General features: G+C 41.7%; 1 protein-coding gene across 6 annotated transcripts in view; it reads right to left on the reverse strand.

Annotated features, from left to right (window-relative positions):
• Positions 1 to 601: 601 nt before the first annotated feature.
• Positions 602 to 24381, reverse strand: part of LOC113030110 (phosphatidylinositol-binding clathrin assembly protein-like) — a 29530-nt gene continuing 5750 nt past the window's right edge. The window contains exons 2-20 of one of the 6 annotated variants that reach the window (XM_026181240.1): positions 22960 to 23102; positions 19517 to 19592; positions 19020 to 19122; positions 17826 to 17919; positions 17617 to 17728; positions 17065 to 17171; positions 16148 to 16156; positions 15609 to 15650; positions 13763 to 13848; positions 13177 to 13279; positions 11661 to 11794; positions 11325 to 11422; positions 10984 to 11097; positions 10842 to 10872; positions 10560 to 10701; positions 9549 to 9572; positions 9119 to 9175; positions 8828 to 8947; positions 602 to 5734 (exon numbers count right to left, since the gene is read on the reverse strand). In XM_026181240.1, the coding sequence (XP_026037025.1) occupies positions 5720 to 5734; positions 8828 to 8947; positions 9119 to 9175; positions 9549 to 9572; positions 10560 to 10701; positions 10842 to 10872; positions 10984 to 11097; positions 11325 to 11422; positions 11661 to 11794; positions 13177 to 13279; positions 13763 to 13848; positions 15609 to 15650; positions 16148 to 16156; positions 17065 to 17171; positions 17617 to 17728; positions 17826 to 17919; positions 19020 to 19122; positions 19517 to 19592; positions 22960 to 23102 (1610 nt within the window). In that variant the 3' untranslated portion in view covers positions 602 to 5719. The remainder of the gene's footprint in view (positions 5735 to 8827; positions 8948 to 9118; positions 9176 to 9548; positions 9573 to 10559; positions 10702 to 10841; positions 10873 to 10983; positions 11098 to 11324; positions 11423 to 11660; positions 11795 to 13176; positions 13280 to 13762; positions 13849 to 15608; positions 15651 to 16147; positions 16157 to 17064; positions 17172 to 17616; positions 17729 to 17825; positions 17920 to 19019; positions 19123 to 19516; positions 19593 to 22959; positions 23103 to 24381) is intronic. The other 5 variants (XM_026181243.1, XM_026181242.1, XM_026181241.1 and 2 more) reach the window with 5 other exon arrangements.

Genomic DNA, 24381 nt, shown 5'->3' on the forward strand with positions numbered 1-24381 from the left:
CTAATGTGACCACTCTCACACAAGTTTTTAAGGACATCTGTGCCCCCTTTAGTCTAAATCTGAACACACTCTGCAGCAGGCATGTTGTTGTAAGTACGTCCTGTTTCAGCCTATCACCGAAGAGCACCACAGCCAGAGTCGGGGACATTTAGATCGATGGGTTGTCTTAGTTTTTCTAAAAGCGCCCCTGCGGCCTCTTCGGGGGTTAAGTGCCTTGCGTAAGAGCACAGTGGTAGGGCCTCCACTTCAGAGTTGAATAACCTGGCTCAGGATCGGTTGCTGGTTCAACGCTCGACTCCCCCCATCTGAAAACGATTTTTGATGCCGCATTCAACTTGTATGAATGACGATGAACACGGATGCGACCATGTTGTTTTAAATTACATTTTGTCCTATGTTCTTTCAAATGTTTAATTATCAATAAAATGAATTTCAACTGAATGAAACAATCTCTGTGTGAATATTTGAAGATGCAGAAAGCTTGGTGGGTTTTGCCATTTAAACTTTCAGGGCTCAGCATCAGATGACATTTTATTCAGTTTTTTTCCAAAAACATCAATCTATGCTTTTTCAAATAAAAACCAATACTCTGATAACAATCCAAACCTGATAATTGAGTCGTTTTTAATATACAAAAGAAGTAGTTGAAGGTATCGGACTTCCACCTGCAAACAAGACCTTTTCATGGATACTCACTGAGTTTCATGCCCTCAACAGCAATTAAGTTTACAAATGGACACTACAGTACTGCATGGGTGTAGTGAAAGCAGTATACACTAATATACTGAGGTAACATGAGGAGTAGGCCTGTGTACGTAAATGGGCAAAGGTGGAACAGTGAAGGTGAAACTGCAGAGACATCATGCACCATTCATTGGAATAATGGTATGGATATGCAGCAGTTTCTACTCTGGTAATAAATGCCTCCATCAGCCAGATTAGTTTATGAAGTAGCTTCACTAATGAATACAAACACTTGTTTCCTGTTGAGTGTGCAGTCAGTAAATAATTTAATTGGGGACTTTTCCATTCTGGGCATTGTTAAACATACTCTTTAGAGGTGACCTATAGTGTTTATTTTTCATTTCTGTATATTCATTCTTTTCTAGGGTAGCTTAGCACAATTCGCAGTTCAGTTCAAGCCTCTGTCCATCCTGGGTCTAAAACAAACCTTTTTAGCTCATTTCCTTTTAAAGCTGTCTTATTCTGATTGGCTGTCCTTTCCAAACAGATGGTTTGAACAGCAATTTGGCTGTTCCTGCGGTGACCAGATTAACCCTATAATGCCTATTTGATACATGGGTTTTTGTGACTTCTGAATCCGTGTGTTTTGTTTTTTTTCCTGAAAAAGCTGAATGAAATGGCGCAATAAATTGGACAGAAATTATGGACATAGTAGAAATTATACCAACTCAAATGCAAATTGATTTTTAAAAAATTGTCAGAAGGTTCAATAAACATTCCAGTTTCAGAAAAAAAAAAAAGAATTTTCTTGCAATTATTGCATGGATATTGTCTGTGTGACTATTCCAATCTAAGAGAGGTGGGGGGACTTGGCCACTCACTTCATTTTTATGAAACCCATGTTTAATATAAGCATCCACTTTTGAAACATTGTGTTAACCTTCTACATCCATTGTGCACCATTAGTGTAGGTAAATGTGTACACTGAAAGTGGAGGTTCTTTTTATTGTATTGTATGGAAAGGTAAGATGTGACGGCAAATAATTTTCTCCTAAAGCTTTGCCTTTCAAATCTTATTTCATTGGGCTTTAGAAAGTCCCACCACAGATAAAATACTACAATTAGTTTGGCTCAAAGGCTTCATGCTGTGTCCCTTAATCTACCATAGCGAGGTAGAGGGAATGTGAGGAAGAATATAATATTAATGAACTATTCTTAGAAGGGGAAAAAAAGACATGACCAAGAGATGTGGGTAATGCTACAGATTCTTAATTTACCCATCTGCACTAACACAGTTGGGCTGAAAATGATGCCATTGATCTCAAATCCCAACCCCCACATCTGTACATTTCTGGTCCTAGTTTTCCAAAATTGTTCAAAACACACTTGAAGCATCTCATGGACTTAAGACTGGCTTAAGAGGAAACCGGTCTGTGCTTTAGGGTATGATTAAGAACTGATAAGTCTAGTTTATGACAACAGGCAGGACGAGACTGGGCAAACACATAAAGAACACCACACGATGTGGACCAGACCAAACACGTATTACAGTACTTGGACTTTCAATCACGACCTCTCATGATGCTGCTGGCATAGTATGAAAAAGGAGCAAGCATTCAAACACACTTATTGAAAATAGCAACGCTTTAATAAAGAGCGATTTTACAAGACTGCAATGTCTAGCTAGCTAGGTGATAATCGACATTGACATCCATGATGTTTTACAGAGATGCAGATATGGTAACTGTGTTTGAAGTTTGATGGGTTACTTGCAAGTTGCATTTCTGCATGCGAGGCAGCCTTCAAACAGTTACGGACCCCTACATTGTAAAACAGTTGATTTATGAATGTCAATGAGTGTTCATGTCAAGAGGTAAGTAAAAAATCTCATGGAGAAATTTCCTTAACGTTTTCCAAACACACCGGTAAGTGAGAGTTCACACAATGGTCATGCTTTTACCGGGCACACAAGCCAATAAAAAGACGACACTTAATCATGCAAAAAAAAGACAGTTTCTTTGTCTCTAAAAGTAAAAGAACGAAAAAATTCCTTTGAGTTCTGATATCATCCATCCGTAGTGACTTTGAATAAGAAGAAGCTGCGCTTTGATGATGACTTTGGTGCAAAAAATGTTCCTGTTTTGAAGAGGACAGACCCTGTCCTGTCCACTTCCTTGATGAAGACACTCTTGGTATAGACCAGTTGTGATAGTTTACCCCCATAAACCCCAGCCCTCCCGACCCCACCCTTACTCCTCCAGATGGACACAAACATCACAAACATCAACCCTAACCCACCCCGCCCATCGCTGGATGATGACACCTTCAAAGTACAACCATTCAAACACAGATACAGCAATAAATTGTCCCACGTACAGTACGTCATCCAATGGGGCTTCGATCACTTTACAGAGAGAGAGAGCACGTCTAAAAACACATGAACAGCATTACCTATATACAGAGGACACAGTAACAGTCAGAGGTTGGCCCAGGATGGATCGAGCTCTGTTGGTGGGAGTGAAGTGCACAATGAAAAGCTCATTCATCTGACGGAGAACGACAAATAACTGCAACAAGGAGTAATGGCGCGACATTTTCCCGAAGGAAATACCCAAATCTCAGCTGACCTCTTACATTTATGTTCATTCAAAAGTGAAACCTCAAAGAGAACATCTGCCTGCCCGGTGATTCCTAGCACAAATCTCTCTCTGCTGGTAGTAAAGTTGTAGCTGCGGTGAGACTGGTTTTTACATAGCCAGCAGTTACAGTTGCGATTCTTTTTCTTTTTTTTTTGTTAGAAATCACCAGCATGTGCACTTCCAGCTCTTTGGAGAAGTTTGCTTCAGACTCACTTTGACTGATTCCACATCTGATGACTCGGGGGTTTCTTCCCCCCCCCCGTTTTTTGCGTTTTGCAGCAGATGAGTGAACCTAGAGCCACCTTAAAATGATGTGATGTTGTACAGACACGGTCACAAAAACACTCATTGCTAAGTTAGTACAAGCTACCAGCTCGATAGAGATGTGTAACCTCTAACCGAGGAACATGACCCTGTTTATCTCTATGGGAAGGCATGTGCACACAAACACACATACAGTACATGTACATAGAACGGACACAACCAATAAAAAAAACGACTTCATACCCAATTGATTATTGCCCCTTTCGACTGTACATCCCAGCAATGATTTTAGGTTTTTGTGCAGCAGAGCATTGTCCCCTCTTTGAAGGTTTGTGCTATATATATTTTTATATATATCATCTGACTGTGAGTCTAACTCGACCTTGGATCTCCTAGAAAATCCACATTAACATTTAATGTCTCATTAGAGCCTCCCTGTCTCTGGCTGTCCGAATTAATCTGCGCGCCGTCGCTGCGGGCTTTGCTCGGGCCGCGATCGACAGACATTACGCTCAGCTGCTTTCCACTGCTGTCGTTCACTTGATGCTCCAGACTGACCTTTAGCTGTCCTGTCCATAAACGTTCCACTCTACATTAATAACTCGCTTCTCAGTGGCTCTCTTTAAATCCTCCCAGTGGAGGTGAGACTTCTATCCTCATCCATTTTTTTTTTAAATTTTATTATCTTTTGGGGTGGGTAGGGTGGGGGTGATAAGGACTTGACAGGAGATTAATTTTGGACAGGACAAATGCTCAGGACAGGGAGGATATCATACAGCTGGGAGTTCGACCATTACTGATTGCTAGATTGAAATTCACCTAATGTCAACTCACCTCCTGTGTGGCTCTCAGTGCATTTTTCACAACTTTTAGAGCAGTTCAGTTGTTATCAGAACAGCTTAGAAAACGAGAAAAAAAAAATCAACAGTATTTTGTACAGAAATCTCATGTGGACATACAGGAACTCTGACACTACAGCAGAAAAAGGCTTCTAACCGGGCTACAAATGGGTGTATAATGAGATTGCATGATATTGCACGCCTGTAGAAGAGGGCAAAACCCCCCAAAAAACGAAACGAAACACAGTGTGTACATCACGTCCCCAAGTAGCGGAGGTTTGTTTACATCCAAATGTGATGCCTGGGTCTGGCTCAGTGCTTTCATCAGTTAATTCCAGTGCAGTAACATGTTGGTACCTGGCAACACATTAATGACATCAGGTACCAAAAGAGAAACACACGCTGTAGCACACCCTGCACAGCTCCACGTCCATCCACAATCACACAAGCGTGCCAATTGTTTTACGCCCGATTCTCTCTGTGAAATTGGCAATTAAGAACAAATGGAGCTCATAAAAAGACTCAAATGGATACGTGGATGCAGCACGCTGAAATGTAGAAAAAGGAACGCACGCACGCACGCGCAGACACACGAACACACACGCACGCATTCAAATCAATAACTTCTGACATCAGGTGACGGATGGATGACACGTTACCGGGAACCAATCGGAACAAGATGCTAAAAATCACCTACACAGAAATACACCCTTGGCAAAGGTCACATAGAGTAAAGTGCCAGCAAACGATCCAATCAGAGAAAGAGACGCGTGTCCTCCAAGTTTGATTCAGCTGAGGGATGGAGAGAGATGCGGGTAAGCCTTTATACAGGAAATTATCAGTATGATGGGGTGAGGGGCGGGGGGGAAATGGCAAAAGAGCTTCTGCACTTCCAACGAGCTGTCAGTCCTCATAGTGTCATCACAGGTCGTAATTGCCATTTGAACTGGCAAATCAAGCAGAGGATGAATGGGACTAATGCAGAGCCTCTGGTGCCCCAGCACTATAGATTCAAAGACAGAGAGATCAGTAGCCACATGGAGAGAGGAGAGGAGATTAGAGGGTCAGGTGACATGGAAACTGACATCAGCGTTTCATCTTCTATCCATCCTCTGGTCCTCCTCTCTCCTTCGTCCTCTCCCCTCCCCTTTTTCTTCCTCTCTGCCCTCTTCTTTCTTTCCCCTGCGCTGGATTTTGGTTCTGGATTTGCGTTCGCTGCCGACTCTTTCTCTCTGTCTCTTTCCTCTCGCCTTCTCTCTCCCAGCTTTGCTGCCATGGTTACAACATCATCCCCTACATGAAGTGCATCTGCAGAGGACGGGGTGGTGGGGGGGTGAGAGACATGCAAGAGTAATTTAGTTCAACAAAACAGCTCATCAAGTGTTCAGGCATCTATTGACAAGCGTATTAGCTGCCGCAGTGCCAAGAAAACAGCACCTCGGAGCGGTGATTGTTCAGTAAACAATTATATTACTCTGTTATGTTTTGAATAATTGGTCAAAATATACTTGATTGTTTGTGCTCCTGTGAGTCTTGTAACCTTTGCAGCTGATGATTGCTCGCAGTGAACTTATTTTTTTCTTCTTCACACTTCCTGGTCAATTTTTAAATTACCTGACAACATGACTCATCATTGAGATTCTTGATGGAGCCACTACTTGAACATTGCTAATCACCCCTAGAGAAACAGCTATGAACGAGTGGCCTCTGTTATTCCCGAGGACTTGAAGAGGCACAGATTCAGTGTTTGTACCAAAGCAATATTCTGCCCGTGTTGTTTCTGTGCTGGTACACATCGGTTTAAGATGTGCAATGCAGCCCGTTAATGTGCTCAAATCATTTAAATAGCTCCTATTACTTCCCAGTTTTCTCCTTTATCTGTTTCTGCTTCAATAATCTGCTTTTCTCAGAAGCTACGCACTGAAGACCATAAATGTTAGAGCTGTCCAATATTTGCAGATGATTTAGTTTGGGCAGTTTCTCCATCCACACACCCTCCTTATTACCTACTAAACATTTTGTTTTTTTATTGGTCATGTTTGTAATAGCATTGCTGCTGCTGCTTCAACAAGGCAGTTTTTTCCCCTACTGTATTGTGACTGCTTTCAAAATTGCTCTGCGTGGTGTCAGATTATCTGTAATTGGTCAAGTGTAAGGAGAAAGAAAAATACAAAAAAAGCACCCAGACAAGCTGCATGTTTGATTTATGGTTTACAAAGGAATGCACGGCTTGACAACTGCACTTATTTTCTGACATGTGATTTGCATGTGAACAGAAGTTGGATAGCTTACCTTAGCATTAAGAGCAGAAACAAAAGTAAAAAAGAATACAAACAAAGAAAAAGAAAAACAGCACACCAATAACCCTAAAGAAAATCACTTTTCTCTCTTATTTGATGCCAAGTTGTGGGATTGTGGGGGCATCACTTTATGCCAAGCTAACCAGCGGCCCCAGCCTGCTCGTTTAACTACATCGATGTAGCCACAAAACAGCTGGGATGCTGTGTATATATAGGATATACTTCATTGGTGACTGACTTCACTGTTGAGGAATTTCCCATTTCTTTGCATTGAGAAACTCTTGGGTGGCTCTTGCAGTATGCTATGGATCATTTGCACTGGGAAGTCAGATCTGCAATCTGAGAGAGTATAGAGAAAGTATAGCTTTGTGCACTTTAGAATTCATACTACTACTTCTATCTGCAGTTACATCATCACTAAACACTAGTGACCTGATTCCATTGGTAGCCAGGCGATCGTGGCTCAAGAGTTGGGAGTTCGCCTTGTAATCGGAAGGTTGCCGGTTCGAGCCCCGGCTTGGATAGTCTCGGTCGTTGTGTCCTTGGGCAAGACACTTCACCCGTTGCCTACTGGTGGTGGTCAGAGGGCCCGGTGGCGCCAGTGTCCGGCAGCCTCGCCTCTGTCAGTGCGCCCCAGGGTGGCTGTGGCTACAATGTAGCTTGCCAGCACCAGTGTGTGAATGGGTGGATGACTGGATATGTAAAGCCCTTAGGGACTAGTAAAGCGCTATATAAATACAGGCCATTTACCATCTCGGTTTCACCTGTCGAAATATTTGTTTCATAACTGTGCAGGCTCTTTTTCTGACACAGTCTAATGCGGCCTTCCTGTTTTTGAGTGTAACCAGTGGTTTGCACCTTTTTGCAAAAACTCTATATTTCCATTCATGAAGCCATCGCTTGATTATAGACCTTGACAGTGATGCACCTATGTCCAACACCTAAGTGTTGTTAACACATTTAGATTCTGAAGTTTTTCTTAACCATGGATATGATTATAATCATTATAATTCTGTCTATAATTCTGTTTACTAATCTTCAATGTTCTTTCGGGTGTTTTGTTGTTGCCAAGCTGGTGAATTCATGGTTTTTAAGAATGTACCAGGTTTTTGCCGCCTCTCTGATTGCTTTATTTTTATTTTTTGGGTGGGGGGGGGGGGGGGGGGGGGGGGTTGACCCTAATGATGATGTCCCTCACTTGCACTGACATCTCCTTGGGCCTCATATTTAAAGTGCAGTGAAAAATCAACACTTTGAATCATCTTCAGATATCGTGTCTTCAAAGCTTGTCCAAGAACAGAGAAGTAGGCATAACCGGTCATGAAACAGTAAACTGTCCAATTAATGCGAAGCCTCTGAAAATGTGAGAATATCTATAAAACTTGCTGCAATTCCTAAAAAAGTTTGTCAAATTTTTCTGTTAAACCCCTTGAATTAAAGCTGAAAGTCTACACTTCAATCACATCATGATTGGTTGATTTAAAATCCACTGTGGTGGTGTACAGAGGCAAAACTACTAAACTTGTGTCTTTGTACCCGTTCTCACTCCCAAAGCGCAACATTTTACGCTAGGTGACAAATCGTCACCATATTACGTTTTCGGCTACCCACCACGTTCCTAAATGACGACCTCGGAAAAAGAGGAAATAAGAGAACCGAATGGACTGAACCTACACATGTTCGCTCTTTTTCTTCAAATCGCTTAGAAACACGCTATTTAACATCATTATCTGGTTAAGGTCAGGAATAAGGTTATGGTCAGGGCTAGGGATAAGGTTAGGTTTAGGGCTGGAATACAGGGCTGGAACGTCTACTACCGCGGGAGCGTCATTGCACTGGATTCCAGCCATAACCCGCCGCGTACCATAAGAACGCCGAAGGTCTCCTTTCGCGTTCCTCAGGAACGCCGCGGGACGTGACAAAACGTCGACACGTTACGCCTCGGGAGTGAGAACGCTCTGGTCTTTGTGCAACACAACTGCGTACAACCATTGCACTACTTGAGATGATCCCATTAGTGCCCATATGCTATGCTCTTGTCCCCACGCTCTCTGGCATGTTCATTAACATTTCTGCTTGTTTTTGTGAGGGCTGATGTTACCTGTGTTCCTGGGATGGGTCCAAAAGGATTGGTGGGTCTCAGGACAGGCTGGTTATACATGACATGCTGTGGGGGCATCATGGGAATGCCCCCCATCTGATGATTCATCTGAGGAGGGAGCTTCTCAGAGCACAGGTGAGAGCAGGCAGGGAAGGAGAAGAGTATGAGGGAGCGAAACAGGTGGGGAGTAAACGTGAACCGAGACAAAACAATAAAAATAAACAGTATTTATTGGATAAATTAAAAATCTCTGACTATAAGACCACGATAAGACTGGAAGTTGTTCTTTACCATTCCATACACAGGCACTTGGGGTGTCGTCATAGGAAAAGCCACTGGTGCTGGAGCCTGTACAGAAAAACAGGGAGGGGCGTAATGCACAATACTTTTTAATAGTGACCAAAAGAAATAAATTAAAATTAACGCTAATTCTGTTAGGGCAATTAATTTCTAATCTGTCAAAGATGTACCTCAAAGAAAGTCATTTTTTGTTTTTTTATGCCAAATAAATATTCCCATTCATTCGGCTTTTACAAGATCTTGTTAAACAAAATCAGTTTTAACGTTTAACAACACTGAATCGAGATGACACCACAAGGGATAAAAGGGCAGTTCTAAGACAGTACAATAAGGAAAATGATTAAGAAAGCAAAGCAGTGCAGTTCTGGAGGATGTCGTGGACAAAACGAGGAGTGAAGGAAAGGGGGCTGAAGAAACTTACATAGCCAGTATAGATCATCCCATTCTGTCGAGTTAAAGGAAAGAGAGAAAAGAAAAACAGTTAAAGACCTCTAAAATAGTTCCGCATACCACAATCACAGCCATGCCCGTTCTCTTTCTCCAAACAGGCAGAGAAGATAAAGCGGAATTTTTTGCACTTTCCTCATGTTAAAATCATCTACTTTCCATTCAAGGCGTGCCACCATCTTTCCAAACCATTTGCCGAGAAAATGAGCAGTTTGAGTTGAGAGGTCAATCAGTCCAAAATTAAAAGGATGAAACCAGACTGAATTAAAGAGACGTGTAGATAATTGGCATGGAGCACAAAAGGCACAGACACATTTGGGAGCTCCTTCAAAAGTACTGATGCATTGAAAGAGCTGGATACAGCCTCACTGCCAATCTTCTCAGTGGTCACTTGGTCTCTTTCACATGACCACAATTATTAGACATCTATAAAGACTTTTGGGAGAAAAATCCAACTGTGCGCAATGTCAGTTTTTATCATTATCTTAAAAAAGCTGAGGCTTTGGGGTTCCAGTTTTAAAAGCTCAGAAGCGCCTAGAAAAATCTGTTTTGTTTTTATTACCTTATCACATTATAAAGTCTACCGGCCAGTAGGGAAACACTAATGAGCGATAAAGCAACTGACTAAACAGCATGGAAGCCAGAAACCTTTTCAGTTTCTTGGCCATCGCGCTGGAGCAAACCCATCCATTTAGAAATTCACCTAGGATCCCTCATCCACTTATAGCTAGCTTTGGTTTACAGAAATTTATATGTGAAATTATATTTTAATCCCAAATTAACCAACCATACTAAGTGGAGACTGGAGAAACTGTTAATAAAGCAGAAACCTTCACACCCATACTGTCTTGAGAAGACATCTAATCAAGCAGCAGAAGTGGGGGAAAAAAGTGTCAGAGGAAGTGTAAGTGCAACCACAGGACCTTGATGACGCAAGCACAAACTCTCGCAGGCAATTAAAAAGTAATTGTAGCATTTATTTTACCATTTGAGGAACGGGCATGGGTGCAGGTGCCATGGGATGGGTGGTGTGAGTCCAGTTGGTGCTGGTGCACATGGTCTTCGATTGCCAGCCACTACCACCCGTCGGCTTCTTCTCTACCAGCTGACTCCACTGGAGCTCTGGCCTGATGCACAAAAACACACACGATCTAACACGTGCATTTGCAGGTGCACAGAGGATGCAAAAATCATTGAACAGCGTGAGAGATCCGACAGCAGTCGTCTGCCTGCGGCTCGGCTTTTGATGTAAGGCAAACCCACTCACTTTTTAGCTGGCGTCCCCCCAAACTGCAGGTCTGGGAGAAGAAATAAAACAAAAATAAACATAGCATCAGTTGAAAGGGAGACACAGCAAGACTGGTTAACAGGGAAAATGTGAAGAGAAAATTTGCACATTTTGTACTCACTCCCAACAAGGTTGGCTAAGGATGAGTCCAAATCATTGGGCAGCATCTTCCCAGAGTGCAACGGGGCTCCAGGACTGTGAATTTGAGTGGGTGGGGATGGCTTTAGCAAGTCACCTAATGTCCACAGGTAACCATGGTAACGTGAAAAGAGAAGAAATGAGTCAAAAAGCATGAAGAAGCTAGCTGTCATTGTCAAAGCATAACATGCTTTAAGCGTGTGCTTGTTTGTATGTGTGTGTGTGTGTGTGAGGTAGTGAGTGGGAATTTACTCTCATGCTTCATTGTACGTTAACATGATTATGTGTACATGTGCGTGCGTGCGTGTGCGTGCGTGGTCCTACCTCCCCAGGCGTTGTTGTTGTTGGGCACAATGTGTGTGGTCTGGATGGGGGTGAAGTTAGGCTGCAGGGTGAACAGCTCACTAGTCAGGTTTGGCACACTGCAGGAAGGAAAATGGAGTGGAAAGCACAGTTTTTTTCCTCACTTTATTCTAAAAATGTAAAGGCTAAAGGCTTTCATCTAAAGACGTAGGGTAACTGGACAAAATATCAGGATAAGATCAAGGAAATAGACTTGTGACATTTAACTAATACAAAAAACACTCTTTTTAGCAGTATAGATAGGAGGCACTTTTTTTCTTTGTAGAAACTATATATAAGCGCAGACAATACACTCACTGGTTGTTGACGGGTACAATAGGTGAGTTAGAGAAGAGATCTGTGGCCCCTCCACTGCTGTTGGCACTGCCCACTGATTGGGTGCTGGGTGACACGTTAGGTGTCTGAATGTCGATCACTTTGTGACCGTCCTCCTAGACAGAATACATCAACACAATGTAGATGATTATGGTTAGTATAATACACACAAGGTTCACTTTGCTAGTACTATGTCAGACTCTTTTTTTGTTTTTGCCTTCAGAGCTTCCTTAATCCTTATTAGCAGCGATTCAACAAGGTGCTGGCGATTTTCCTCAAAGGATTTTGTCTATGTTGACATGGTAGCAGATTTGTCAGCTGCACATCTAGTATTACTTGTTCCACCACATACCAAAGGTGCTCTATTGGATTGAGATCTGGTTACTACGGAGGCCATTTGAGTGCAGTGAACTCATTGTCATGTTCAAGAAGCCAGTTAGAGTTGCTGGTGGGAACAGCCATCAAAAGATGGGTACACTGCAGTCATAAATACTCAGGCAGGCTGTGGTGTTTAAACAATACCCAGTGGTATCAAGGGGTATGCCAAGAAAACATCCCCCACATCCTTACACCACCACCAACCTGAACCATCCATATAGGCAGGATGGATCCATGGTTTTATGAGACCAGATCAGATCATATCTTCTTTTGTCCAAAAGCGATTAAGGTTGTCCTCAAAGCTGGATGTGTTATGCTCTTCTGCATACCATGGTTGTAACGAGTGTTTTTTTTTTTTTTAAATTACTGTTGTCTTCCTATCAGCTTGAAGCAGTCTGGTCATTCTCTTCTGACATCAACGAGGCATTTTCTCCCAGAGAACTGCATCTTGCTGGATATTTTCTCTGTAACCCTAGAGATGGTTGTGTGGGAAAGTGCCCGTCTGGCACTAACAACCATGCTACATGCAAAGTCTCCTCACCTTTCTTCCCCATTCTGATGCTTGGTTTGAACTTCAGCAGGTTATCTTGACCATGTCTACATTCTTTAACTCATCTAAATGAGTTGCTGCCATATTATTGCCCAGTTTAATAGTTTCATTAATGAGAATTTTATTAGATATAAATAACAAAGCATCCAGTGAGTGTGTATTTCAAGGGTTAATCTTCCTTTAAATTGTTACTATCAAATGAAAGGCCAGGATGGTTTGTTTGAGAATAAACTCCACTGCAGGAGTGCAGTATGTAGACTGAGAGTTCATTTCTATTCTGTGTGCATCTCTGTACACTACAGAGAAACAGCGTATTTCACTGTACTGCAGAATTAATGCACTTGTCTATTCAACTTTAACAACAGTGTGGAGGGCAGAAAGTCTTAAGACACCGAGGTCTACATGGTTCACACACGTGAACGGATTTCAGAGTGTTTCACTAGCATAGAAGACAAAAGAACCTAAAAGCACAGGCAATCATATTGTGGTTGAATCCCTGCAATAGTTCTGGCACGTGGTATGTATGAACTGTGCAAACCTGTCCACAGTATGTGGACAGGTTTGACTCACCTTGTGTTGCTGCAGTCGGTTGTCCTCCGTCTTGTCTTCCATGCGGCTGAGAGAGATCCCCGTGCTGGAGAGAGATGACACTGCACTGGACAAGGTGCTGGATCTTAAGGTAAGACACACACCCGCAAACACACACAGGGTTTACAGGTCTCTTTAAATTTCTTTTTCTTTTTGGGGGGGATATTCTTTACTTTACTCTTTGATACTTTTTAACAACACCATGTAAAGCTAAAAAAAAAAACCATTTAGTTATCTGGGCACCATCAGCATGACCCACGGTTGAAATGTTTCAAAGTAGTGATCAGAAACGAACTTTGAGTAAAATTTGATTGTAAGTATCATTTAAGCAACAGCATATGATGCATGTAGGTAAAATGCAAGTTTTATGTTTGCTATAAGAGAAACTGTAAAAATCTGGCAGTAGTAAAATTCATGGTGGCAGATCAGCAGTACACCATGGTTGCTGTAGTGCTAATGCTGGTAGCAGTAAGGGAAAGAACAGCTGTAGCAGAAATAATAGTTTTAAAAGTAGCATTAAGTGAGTGATGCAGCAGGCCTGAGGTGCCTGTCTGTGATCTGATCATACCTGCTGGCGGTGGAGAGGTCCTTGAGCTTCCTGCCTTCCAGAGAAGCTAGATGCTGCTCCAGAGCCTCCAGGAGAGAACTGGGAGCCTGAGGGGGGTGGGGTTCAGCAGATTACAACCATGGGCAAGTAGGCAAATTGGGGCACTTAGCTCGCTTTTCCCTCCTCTCCTCACTTCTCATTTCATCTCTCTCTCACACACACAAAGCAGCAGCAAAATTTAGACATCACCCTCAAATTCACTATCTACTCTATGACAGCTCTTTGTTCTGTTTTTTTGTTTTTTTCATTTGGTTTCATCAGGTTTGGTTGGCCAGCATGCACATGTTAGCTTTGGATCATGCAAGCGAGTCCACAGCAGGACTGACAGGTCGGGACAGAGCAGAGCATCATCGCTGCGGGGCTCCAGAGTCGAAACACAACAAACACGTCTGTGAACCATCTAACGAGCCCATGCAGAGGCCAGCAGTGCACAAATGCTCTCGTAAACACACACACTTACACACGCATACACAGAAAGAAAATCACTATCCAAAATTTAAGAGTTAACTTGTGGATTCCACAGTGAGATTCATGTGTTAGTGGTTTGATTGGCTGAGGAAGTAATCACTGGAGCTAAGCACCAAAACTGTGTCCCGCTGGAAGCCAAGGAAGTTAACTCAGTCAAATGTAAACATCTGGTGAAAAAACCAGGTATACACATCGAACAGCTGGCCTGCACTCATTACTGGAAAACAAAAAGGATGGATGGGTTCATTTGGACCACATGTGATACCACAGTTTTCACCCAGAGCTTTACATTTCAGCACCAGAGAACACAAGGCAAACACAACAGGCAAAGAAAAGATTTCTCATATACTTATTTTAAGGGGGAAAGAGAGTAAAATGCGAATTCTGGGCATCCTTCTTCAGAGAAATCTAGAATATGCTAAAAGTTTAAAATTAAAACAGACACATATCTAGAGCTTAGTAAAGGCATGGTTCACTATGTTGTTGAATAAGGGCATATAAGGTCTTCATAAGCACTACAAACACGACATAAATGTAGAAAAGAAAAAGAAAAAACAACTTTTTTCCATTTAAGTTTTTTTTGTCACATTGTTAAAATCCAATGAAAAGGATAAGCTGTATTCAAGGACCATAGCATAGTATGCAGTACTTATGATGGCATTATGTACACCTATCCAAGTCATATTTGCAGAAACCTATTTAACAAAAACCATTCGCTGCTCTCCCCACAGCTAATAATACAAAGGGACATAATCTGTTCAGAAAGTGATGTGAACACTGCTTAGATGGACAAAAGCCTATTTCATAAAGTTGTGCTGACTTTTTTTTGTATGATAAGCCTTTGAGTCAACAGACAAGCTTTGATATTTACACTGGGAAAATGCCTGAAAGACTGCCAGAAAAAATTCTGACATATTATATGCCCCAGTCTAAAATTAATCTGAAAAAAGAGAGAGAGAGAGACTGAAAACTTTTGTGGCTGTGCTGCATAAAAACTGATTTAAAAAAATCTTACCTTAGAGTAAAATTTGTTCTGCAAGGATTCAGATAGGAAAACAGGACTAAAAATTGTCAGGGGGGGGGGGGAAATGCTGCTTTCAGGCTAGTTGCATGTGTCCTCTCTATTCTCGATTCAGACAGAAAAGGAGACAAAGTGAAGGAGTTAAGGAGAGTGAAGAAGAGAGGAGGAGAACGGGGCAGCTGCAGTGTGGGCAGGTCTGTAGGGTGAGTAGGGAACGGGAGCGTTTAGAATGAAGCATTATGGGACTGACTTTGACGGATTTAATACACTGGTTGACTGACTGGTTGATTGACTGATTGAGATGAGATGTAGACTGACCTGTGTGAGATCGGGGCTGTCGCCCTGATCTATCCCAACTCGCTGTGTCACAAAAAAAGGAAGGAGGGATAGGGGGAGGGAGGAGGGAGGCAAAATAAAAATAAAACCAAATGTAACAATAAATCAGGGAATAACCAAAAAAAGAAAGAAAGAAAGAAACCCAATAGACCACATAGTAATAAAAAATAAAGGGAAGAGGCGTGTTGAAGGAAGAAGAGGAAGAGGAGGAGGAGGGAGAAAGAAGAATCAAACCCAAGCATTCATTACTTCATGCAGTGGCTGTAAAGGAAAACAAAGAAAAGACAACAGAGGAGGAAGGCGCATGCACACGCATACAAACACCTATATATATGTATATATATATACACGCACACGCACACAGTACATGTACACACACACACTTATAAATACACACACGATGAGATCTGGTTGGAAATGAAAGCTGAGCACAACGACTGTTTAGACAGGCAGGGCACAGAGGGCAGACAACAGGTCATGTGACTGCAAGATAAGAAACATCCAAAAGGAAGACACTCAACTAATGTTGACTTTGAACAGAAAGAAGAAGGGGAGGGGGAGCACAGATGACACACAAACAGACAAACACATTTTGTTAGACAGGTAAAATGAATGGGTCCTTAAAGTCAACGTTAGTCTTTCTTTCTTTTTCCTTTTTTTTCTCTCTTTCTTTGGGATCAAGTGGCTGCATCCCAAACCTTCTTCCAAATGGGAACGAAACCAAGCAGCGAGGCAGCTTTTGAAGATGTACACGATTACTCTGCGCAGTCTACAGATCATAAAACTGTTTATATTTATTGTGAAGCCCAGCAAGAGCTGTTAACGGAGTAACAGCCATTTAAAAATAAAAGAAACTTCTATTTATTAACAAAACAAAAAAAAGAAATAGGGTGGAAATTAAGCTATTAGAACAAGAGAAAGAGATAGTGATAGAAAAAGAGCTTGCTTGGGCATGCAGTGCAGGCATGTGAACAGGCAGCACACGAGGGGTCTCTCAACTGGAAGCTCTACATGAGTGTCTCTCTGATAGCCTATAAGAGTCTGGCGTTAATGACTGCCTTGAAGTAAACCCCTCCCTAGGCCAGGGCAAGAGAGGGACAGAAACAGGAGAAGATCTAGTGCAAAAAAGAGACTTGGAAGATTAAAGAGAAGAAGCTCCCGGAGGCTGATCTGCGGTCAGTTTAGGTCTGAGAAGACTGACCGTAAATCAGTTCCTGGGGTAACAGAAGTCTGGAGCAAATCTCAACAGGTTCAAGTGCGCTTTTCTGCAGATTAAATTTCTCCTGAGTGACAGGACGAAATGAGAAAGGAGCATTTAATATATTTATATAAAATCAGAGAGGAAGGAAGGCCGTTGAGATTCGCTCCAAATAGATATTCCCATCGTCTTTACAGGTGTTTAACTCCATCGAAGAGCGGCAGGACAAACGGACGTTACCTCCGCCACTTTGAGAAACTCGGACAGTTTGGTCATCCTGTTGAGGAAGGTCTTGTAGATCTCCAAAGCTTCTTTGCACTGGTTCTTCTTCATGTCAAAGTATTTCTCTGCGTGCCAGAAGACGAGAAACAGCTCAAAAACAGAATTTACTTTGACCTGCAGCAGTGTATACTGTAAAAAACAACTTTTAAAAATCTATCTGGTACTGATTTTCCCTGTTAGGCCTGTCCAATTCTTGTCCATGCAGGATGAAATTAATTTTCATTAAGACTCCCACTTACAATAAAATCATAGAGTCTGATGGTCTCTTATCAGACCCTCACACCTCACTGCCTTAATAATTAATGGAAGAAAAGAAGTTGATCATTACACAGTGGCCCTTAATTTAACTCTGGAAGACAGTGGGAGGAAAAATTGATTTTCTCTAAAGAAGGATTAAGTGGAGTTGGATGGAGTCACAGTCTTGTGATCTTGACATCAGAGGAAAATTACCACATAAATATAGAACGAACTAAAGATAGATGAACTCAGGATCTGCCGTGTCGTGCGTACCCAACATGTTGATGACGCCTTCGTTATAAGCGGCAAACAACCGTATGGAGTCTTTAAACAGCAACATGAAGGCTGTGTTGATCACTCCGTTCGTCAGCTCGTTGGAGTTTGGCTGGACGATAGGAGGAACGAACGAGAGATGAGATATTGAAGTGACAGCTACAATTGCTTACATTAAAGGGTTTGGAGCGATTAAGGCAGATGTTTACCTGGAAATCCAGCAGTGCATCCAGCTGGTTCTGAATGATGGGCAAAGTCTTAATCAGCTTCTCTGTGTTCATGGTGCGCATCACACCATCAGCCCTAAGAATCACACAGGAGAACACACGCAGAACTCATCAAGCCTGTAGAGGAAGTGATGTACTGAAAATCAAGAGTATGTAACTTCCTCCTCTGTGGTCTTCCTCTTTTTGTCTTACCTGGCCAGCTTCATTTTCAGCATCAAACATATCCACTAGCCCTCCTTTGCACGTGTCAAACAGTCTCTGCCTCGCTTCTCTAACTTTATCTCCGAACTGGTCGTCCTGAGCTGTCTCGCTGATGTATTCATTTCTGATCTGGTCCATTTTGGTCACTCTCAGTGAAAATCTGAGCATCTTCATCTCTGCCTCTGGTCTTTTTGTTAGTGGCATCTCTAAACCATACTTTACAACTGTTCCCTCCTCTTCTTCCTCTTCTCTCTGGAGCATACCTCCACTTCTCCAGGCTCTCTTCCAACTCCTCCCTACTCTCACTACAGGTCACACTATCATCTGCAAACACTATAATCCACTGAAGGTCCTGCCTGACCTCATCTAACCCTGATGTAATCCCACTCTGACCTCCCCACTGAAAAATGTAAAAATGTCCTCACGCATGTCCTAAACCAACCTCACAATCATCCTTTGTTGGTTCAATACTTGTAATTGTTTTCCTTTGTTTGGTCTGTTATGACCACTAGCTTATAATTACAATGTTTTAAGATTGCAGTTATGATATACTGACTCTAATACAGCATTTTAGCATCAAAGGCTGTTCAATTTCTTGCTCAACATTGTTCTAGAATATCACTAACAGCGACTCTAAGCTTTTATTACTCAAAGGCTCAGTTCATCTACTCTCTGTGCCCTTTTAGCTCTGTCTCTTTAAGGTCCTACTGTCTTCTGATTGGCTGCCCATATGCAAACAAAACTGTTGTGTTGCTCATCTCAAACATAGGCACAAGACCACTTGACACAAAAATAGAAACCATTTTGAACACACTGTTTTTACAAGACATGCATTTGCCACTTGGGGCTGCAATGACTACTTGTTAACATAAATGTACATTTAAGGAAAAATAGAAAATATATTTACTGTTTCTACTATACAGGTAAAGCAGAGGATAAACAACAGGCAAAGTGTTACAAGCAAGAGTATCCTACCCTCTCTTCATTTTTGTGAAGTCCACCGCTGCTAGTCTGTAAGACATGGCTTTTTCATTCAGGTAGCGGCTGTAGCGTCTGATGAAGGTTGACATGTTATACCCTGTAGGGCAGAGAGAGGGTGCTGCAGTTAGAGATTGATCAGCTTGACCAATTTTCACATTAGATTAAGAAGCTACACTTATTTTAATTAAAAATATAGTCGCTTCTTTGCGACCAACCCGCATTTCCAGTGCTCATGCATTACCTTACTTTATTTATTTATCTTGTTTTCCTTTTGTATATATAATTAAAAAGTCACCAAGCATGTTTTTTTAATTTTCCGCACCCTTTGTAACAAACAAAGGGTACAGTCATCGGTAGGTTTTTCAGATTTGGTCCGTCTGAGCAGCAGCTTATTGATAGCGCTACAGAGGCAGCGAGAGTCCGACATAAAGTCATTTTGTTAGATGTACAGCACTGCTGAGTCTACAAAGAGCCAAATGGCATTAAATCACCTTGTAGTGCAGCCTTATCTAGAAAGTTGTTGAGGTTGAAGAGTGTATTCCTGGAGGCAAGGTACTGCATCAATCTCTGAAGGAAAAAGAACAGAAGAATGAGTTAGTGATTTCTCTCTTTCTGTGGCCTGACAGTTTCAAGTCAAGGCCAAACTGCCACATGGGCAGCCTGTATGTACACAAATGTTGCAGCTTTATCTGCATTTTTCAGAGGGTAATTGTGCTGGCTTGGGTGACGCAGGTAACGTTTGACAAAAAAAGTTCTTCTTTTTGCAAAGTTACATTTAAAAGTAATAAAATGTACCTTCCAGTTGAACTCTGTTTATTGTTTCGGTGCCTTTTTAATGCAGTAGTGTGACAAATAATATTACTGTGCACTGTAATATTATCTGTGCTTTCTGTGTGTTTTCAGTGAATTAAAATCTAGTGTTATTGTATTTATATGTTATCAATAATTAGAATATCTGTGGCATCTTACTGTAAAGATCATAGCATATGTATATATTTGTGTATCTACCCTACCTATAATTATATATGAATGAAACCTTGCACAAACATCATCACACGTGCAGCGATTTTTAGCATCTATATGTTTTTTTAAAAGATTTATTATAAATCACGATTCTTTTGATTTTCATATTCACCACCTCCCTGCAAATGTGACGTTATATTCTCCATTTGTGTTTGTTTCACATGTCTCAATCCACATACGTTGCTCGTACGTAATTTAAAGGTCACCAAAGTTTGTATCTGTGACAGACTTTTGTTCATGTCACCACGGAAACTCGGAAGAAGAATTTGAAAAAGCACCACAGGCCTGGCATTTTGTGTATGCACTTTGCTAAGGCCTCAGTCATGCAGGTCTAGGAAAACCGTATTCCCTGAGCAGTTGGCAAGTGGTTTGCAAAGAGGGTAAATGCTAAAAGGACTGGTCCTTATAGAGGGCTTTTCTACTGTACTGGAGCACTCCAAGCACTTTATACAATATGCTTTATTCATCCATTAATAAAAGGTCTTTTTTTCTGCACCTAAGTGCTTTCTAGCTAACACTGGAGCTGCCAGAGATTGAACCACCAACCTTTCAATTATCTTGTTCTACCTTCTGAGCTACAGCCACCTCGTGGTGCTGCACCAAAAACCTTCTTGTGATTGCTTTGTTTGCTAGCAGGCTTCAACATTTGCCCATATATTTTGCACATATTTTACTGCTATGCTTTAAGGCTTCTCCACCACTCAGTGAGTAATTGTCGAGTGTTTATAGATATAGTGTAAATTGCTGTCAATGCCCAACGCTTGTTGCCCAAAGCGTTCATAACCCCTGTATACCTCTTTGCTCCAAATTTCAACTAACAATCTCCAGCAACTGCTCACCAAATGGTCAGGGATAACACATTTCTCATTAGTAACCAGTGGTTGCTATCAGCAGTGCACTCTCTAACCTGCACATGGCCAAATTCTAAGCTAGTCAGCATTAGCTGCTAACTTAGCAATTGGCGCTTGTTCAAAGTTGCATCTGATCTAAAAAAAAAACACAACATCTGCAACACAAAAGCAGATTTAAGGCTGCAAAAATTACACCACCATTTAATCATCAGTTATTATTCATCTCTGGCTCTCTTCCACAGTGTGTCTTTGTCCTGTCTTCCTCCCCTCACCCCTAACCGGTCGCAGTAGATGGCCGCCTCTCGCTGAGCCTGGTTCTGTCAAGGTTTCTTCCTGTTAAAAGGAAGTTTTTTCTTCCCGCTGTCGCATCATATTATTGTTGGGTTTTTTTTCCTGTTGTCTTTGCATTATTGTAGGGTCTTGACCTTACAATAAAAAATCACCTTGAAGCCACAGTTGTTGTGATTTGGTGCTAGAAATTGAAAACGGCAAACATTAAAGCCAGTGGGTGACATCACTGTGTCTACAACAAAGTCTAATATACAGTCTACGGGTTTGACTAGCATCTTATAGTAGCCAGTGTTACCAAACTTGGGTATATTAGCTATCACTGTGTAACTCACTTTCTTACTTGTTTCACTGACCGTTTGCCCCGTCTTTATTTGAAAGCTCTTGCCCTACTTTTTTTTTTGCCTTTTACTAATTTCACAGCCAAGAAGGAAACAGTGAAATAATCTTCCTGAAACTGTATGAAACAGACACACTGACATCCTTGAAAACTGTATCAGCATTCATAAACATGTCCAGGCTTGATGTAGTTTGTCTAGGTTGAGTTACCCAGGGTGAAAAGAAGCAGATTAACTTTCCTGTAACAACTGAAAGCAGGCAGACAATTAAGAGCTCAATGGAGAAAAAAGGCAGCCTCTGGAAAAAGCTACATGTATTTGTTTGGTTTATTTGAGTCGTGGTTGCCAGGGTGGATCAGGTCAGTCAGCTCGCTGTGGTGTTTTAACATTAAGAGCTGATTCATACGACTTTTCCTTGATCTAGCGTTCACAATCTGCCCTCACTACCAATACAAAACAACCCCTTCTTTCCTTAACTGATATCCCATTTGCAGCAAAACCCATTCCAGCATCCACTTTTTAAAAGGATCAGATCACGTTAAGCAAGCTTTGATGCCAATTCAGAGGCCTGTAAACACGCAGTCTTTCTGGCCAGGGTGAAAACCAGTGAGGAAAAAGCCAGGCTAAAAACACCCAATTTAAACAACCCTGACAAATTTTTAAAACATCATGTCACTGCTCATGTCACTGAAAGCTTTGTTGCTCACATGCTCTGAAAGGGTCATCGTCCCCGGAGTAATCGTTGCCACGGCACTTCTATCTAGTCTCAGAAGCTCATCATTTAACATGTTTGATGTTTTTTGGTCGCTGCTCTCGCAGGGTGCGCAGTGGAGCGCTGCGATTTGTCATACTGGCCATTGAAATGTCAGCCGAGTATTTCATCTGTCCTTGCTGGACACATGGAAGACACGGTTTCAAAGAATCTCACTGAGGGTGCGTTGGAGAGAAATCTCTACAAAGTATTTAGGATCGATCAAAACACCAGCAAGCTCAGAGTCTCTCTCGTGCTCATTCACAGAGTATTAGACTGTACAGGAAATGGTTTGATCGTCATCTTTTGCTGCCTAGTGACAATTTGTGTAGTTAATTGATAACACACACAGGAGTCACTGGTAATGAGAGGTTATTTGATGCCTTTTTCTATTGGAAGAGCAATACTGATAAATAGATGAATAAGCTTTTCTACATTTTTATTTAGAGCTTCGGCAGAGTCATTTTGGCCTTTCAAGTCACGTCCCACCACTCAGGAAATGTTGACCTCAAAAAAACAGTGAGACGGATCATTTTAGAAGCACCATAGTGCGTTTTAGATCTCTTTAAAACAAGCGTTTTTTGTCAGGATGACAAATAATTTTCCTGTTGTCACAAGATCAGAGGGGACAGACATCCTCCGAATTTCCCCGGGCATCCATACGTCGATGCGGGTTGACTCACCTCATTGCCGTACATCATGAGGTGGTGTGTGGTGATGAGCGCTTTAAAAACCACAATCCAGCTGTTGCTAGTTGTGCGCTCCAGCAGTGTGTCTGCCAGGTGGGGGATGCTGACGTTCAGCTCATTGGTGCAGTGGATCAGGTCTGGAGGAGACAAAAAAAAGATGACCCATGAAACAATCTGGAGAAAAGTGTGAAAGCAAGGTGAAGGAACACACAAATAAACTCCAACCCCGCCTGTTCACTTACTGTAAGTCATTGTGAATAAAAGCAACAGTTGCTGATGGAGTGAACAATCACACAGACTGAAGTCATATTGACCGGTGCATTTATCTCGCCTCAATGAACAAATGATGGATTAATGATATCGATGAATGATATAGTCTCTATAGATGGATGTATCTCCAAATGCACATCTGAGACTGTAATTCAGCAACGCTGCCAGCCTCCTCTACAAAAATATCAATAAAATATCAACTCAGAAGATGGAAAGGTACATTGCAAGGTCGATTCCATTCCCGCGTAATGAACTTAAGCGACACATATTTTATTTAGGAAAAAAAAACTAAAAAAAAAAACTGTCAGATGAATGGAGTGATGATGAATATTGACTGTGAGTTTTCTTCCCGAGCATCTTTGTTAGCGATGATGGACTAAAACAGATGACCCCCACCCTCCCAACAGTTAACATCCGAGAGTCGCATCTAGAATGTAAATTGGCCGTTTAAAGCAAATGTGGAACACGTTTTAAAAAAGGGGGAAAAACAGCTCGGTGCTGTATGTCAGACTCAAAGGTCTGGCAAACGACAGGTCGAGTGTGTGCTCGCATGTGCGTGTTCACATCTGAGAACTGGCAGGGAAACAGAGGAGTGGGGTTTTTGTTTGTGCTCAGTCTTGTAGATACAACAAAAATAATTAAATAGAGATAAGAAGTGTTGCTGGGATGGGTTGCAGGAATGTTGCCCTACATTCTTTAAGGAACTGGGCTCAGAAGCAAAATGCAAAGTATGTTTGGCATCTGTTGAAGCACAAAGACTTGCAGGCTTCTAGTAAAATGGTGCAAACATGTTTTACACAGTGCATTACAGACTGCATAGCCTACAGATCCACTTATGTGATTCTGAAATGTTCAATTACTGTAAACGAAAGGTTGTTAAAATCTTCAGGGACAGATTTTCTTATCTTGACTTGGGGCATTTCTACAGTAAAAAAAACTTTTTTTATAAACACACTATACAGAGTGCATTCATAATATATAGCTCATGCTATTTGCTCAGTGACATTTATCAGCAAGCTGGAGATTTTTTTCCTGGATAAACAATCTGCATCAAATTCTCAGTGATGCTGTTAAAAGTCAGATTGTGCAGGCTGCTTAAAGGCCAGCTGGTAACAGGGTCTCAGCTAATCCTGGTAAAACACACAC

The sequence above is a fragment of the Astatotilapia calliptera genome, chromosome 10 (genome assembly GCF_900246225.1).
Source record: "Astatotilapia calliptera chromosome 10, fAstCal1.2, whole genome shotgun sequence".
Lineage (NCBI taxonomy): Eukaryota > Metazoa > Chordata > Actinopteri > Cichliformes > Cichlidae > Astatotilapia > Astatotilapia calliptera.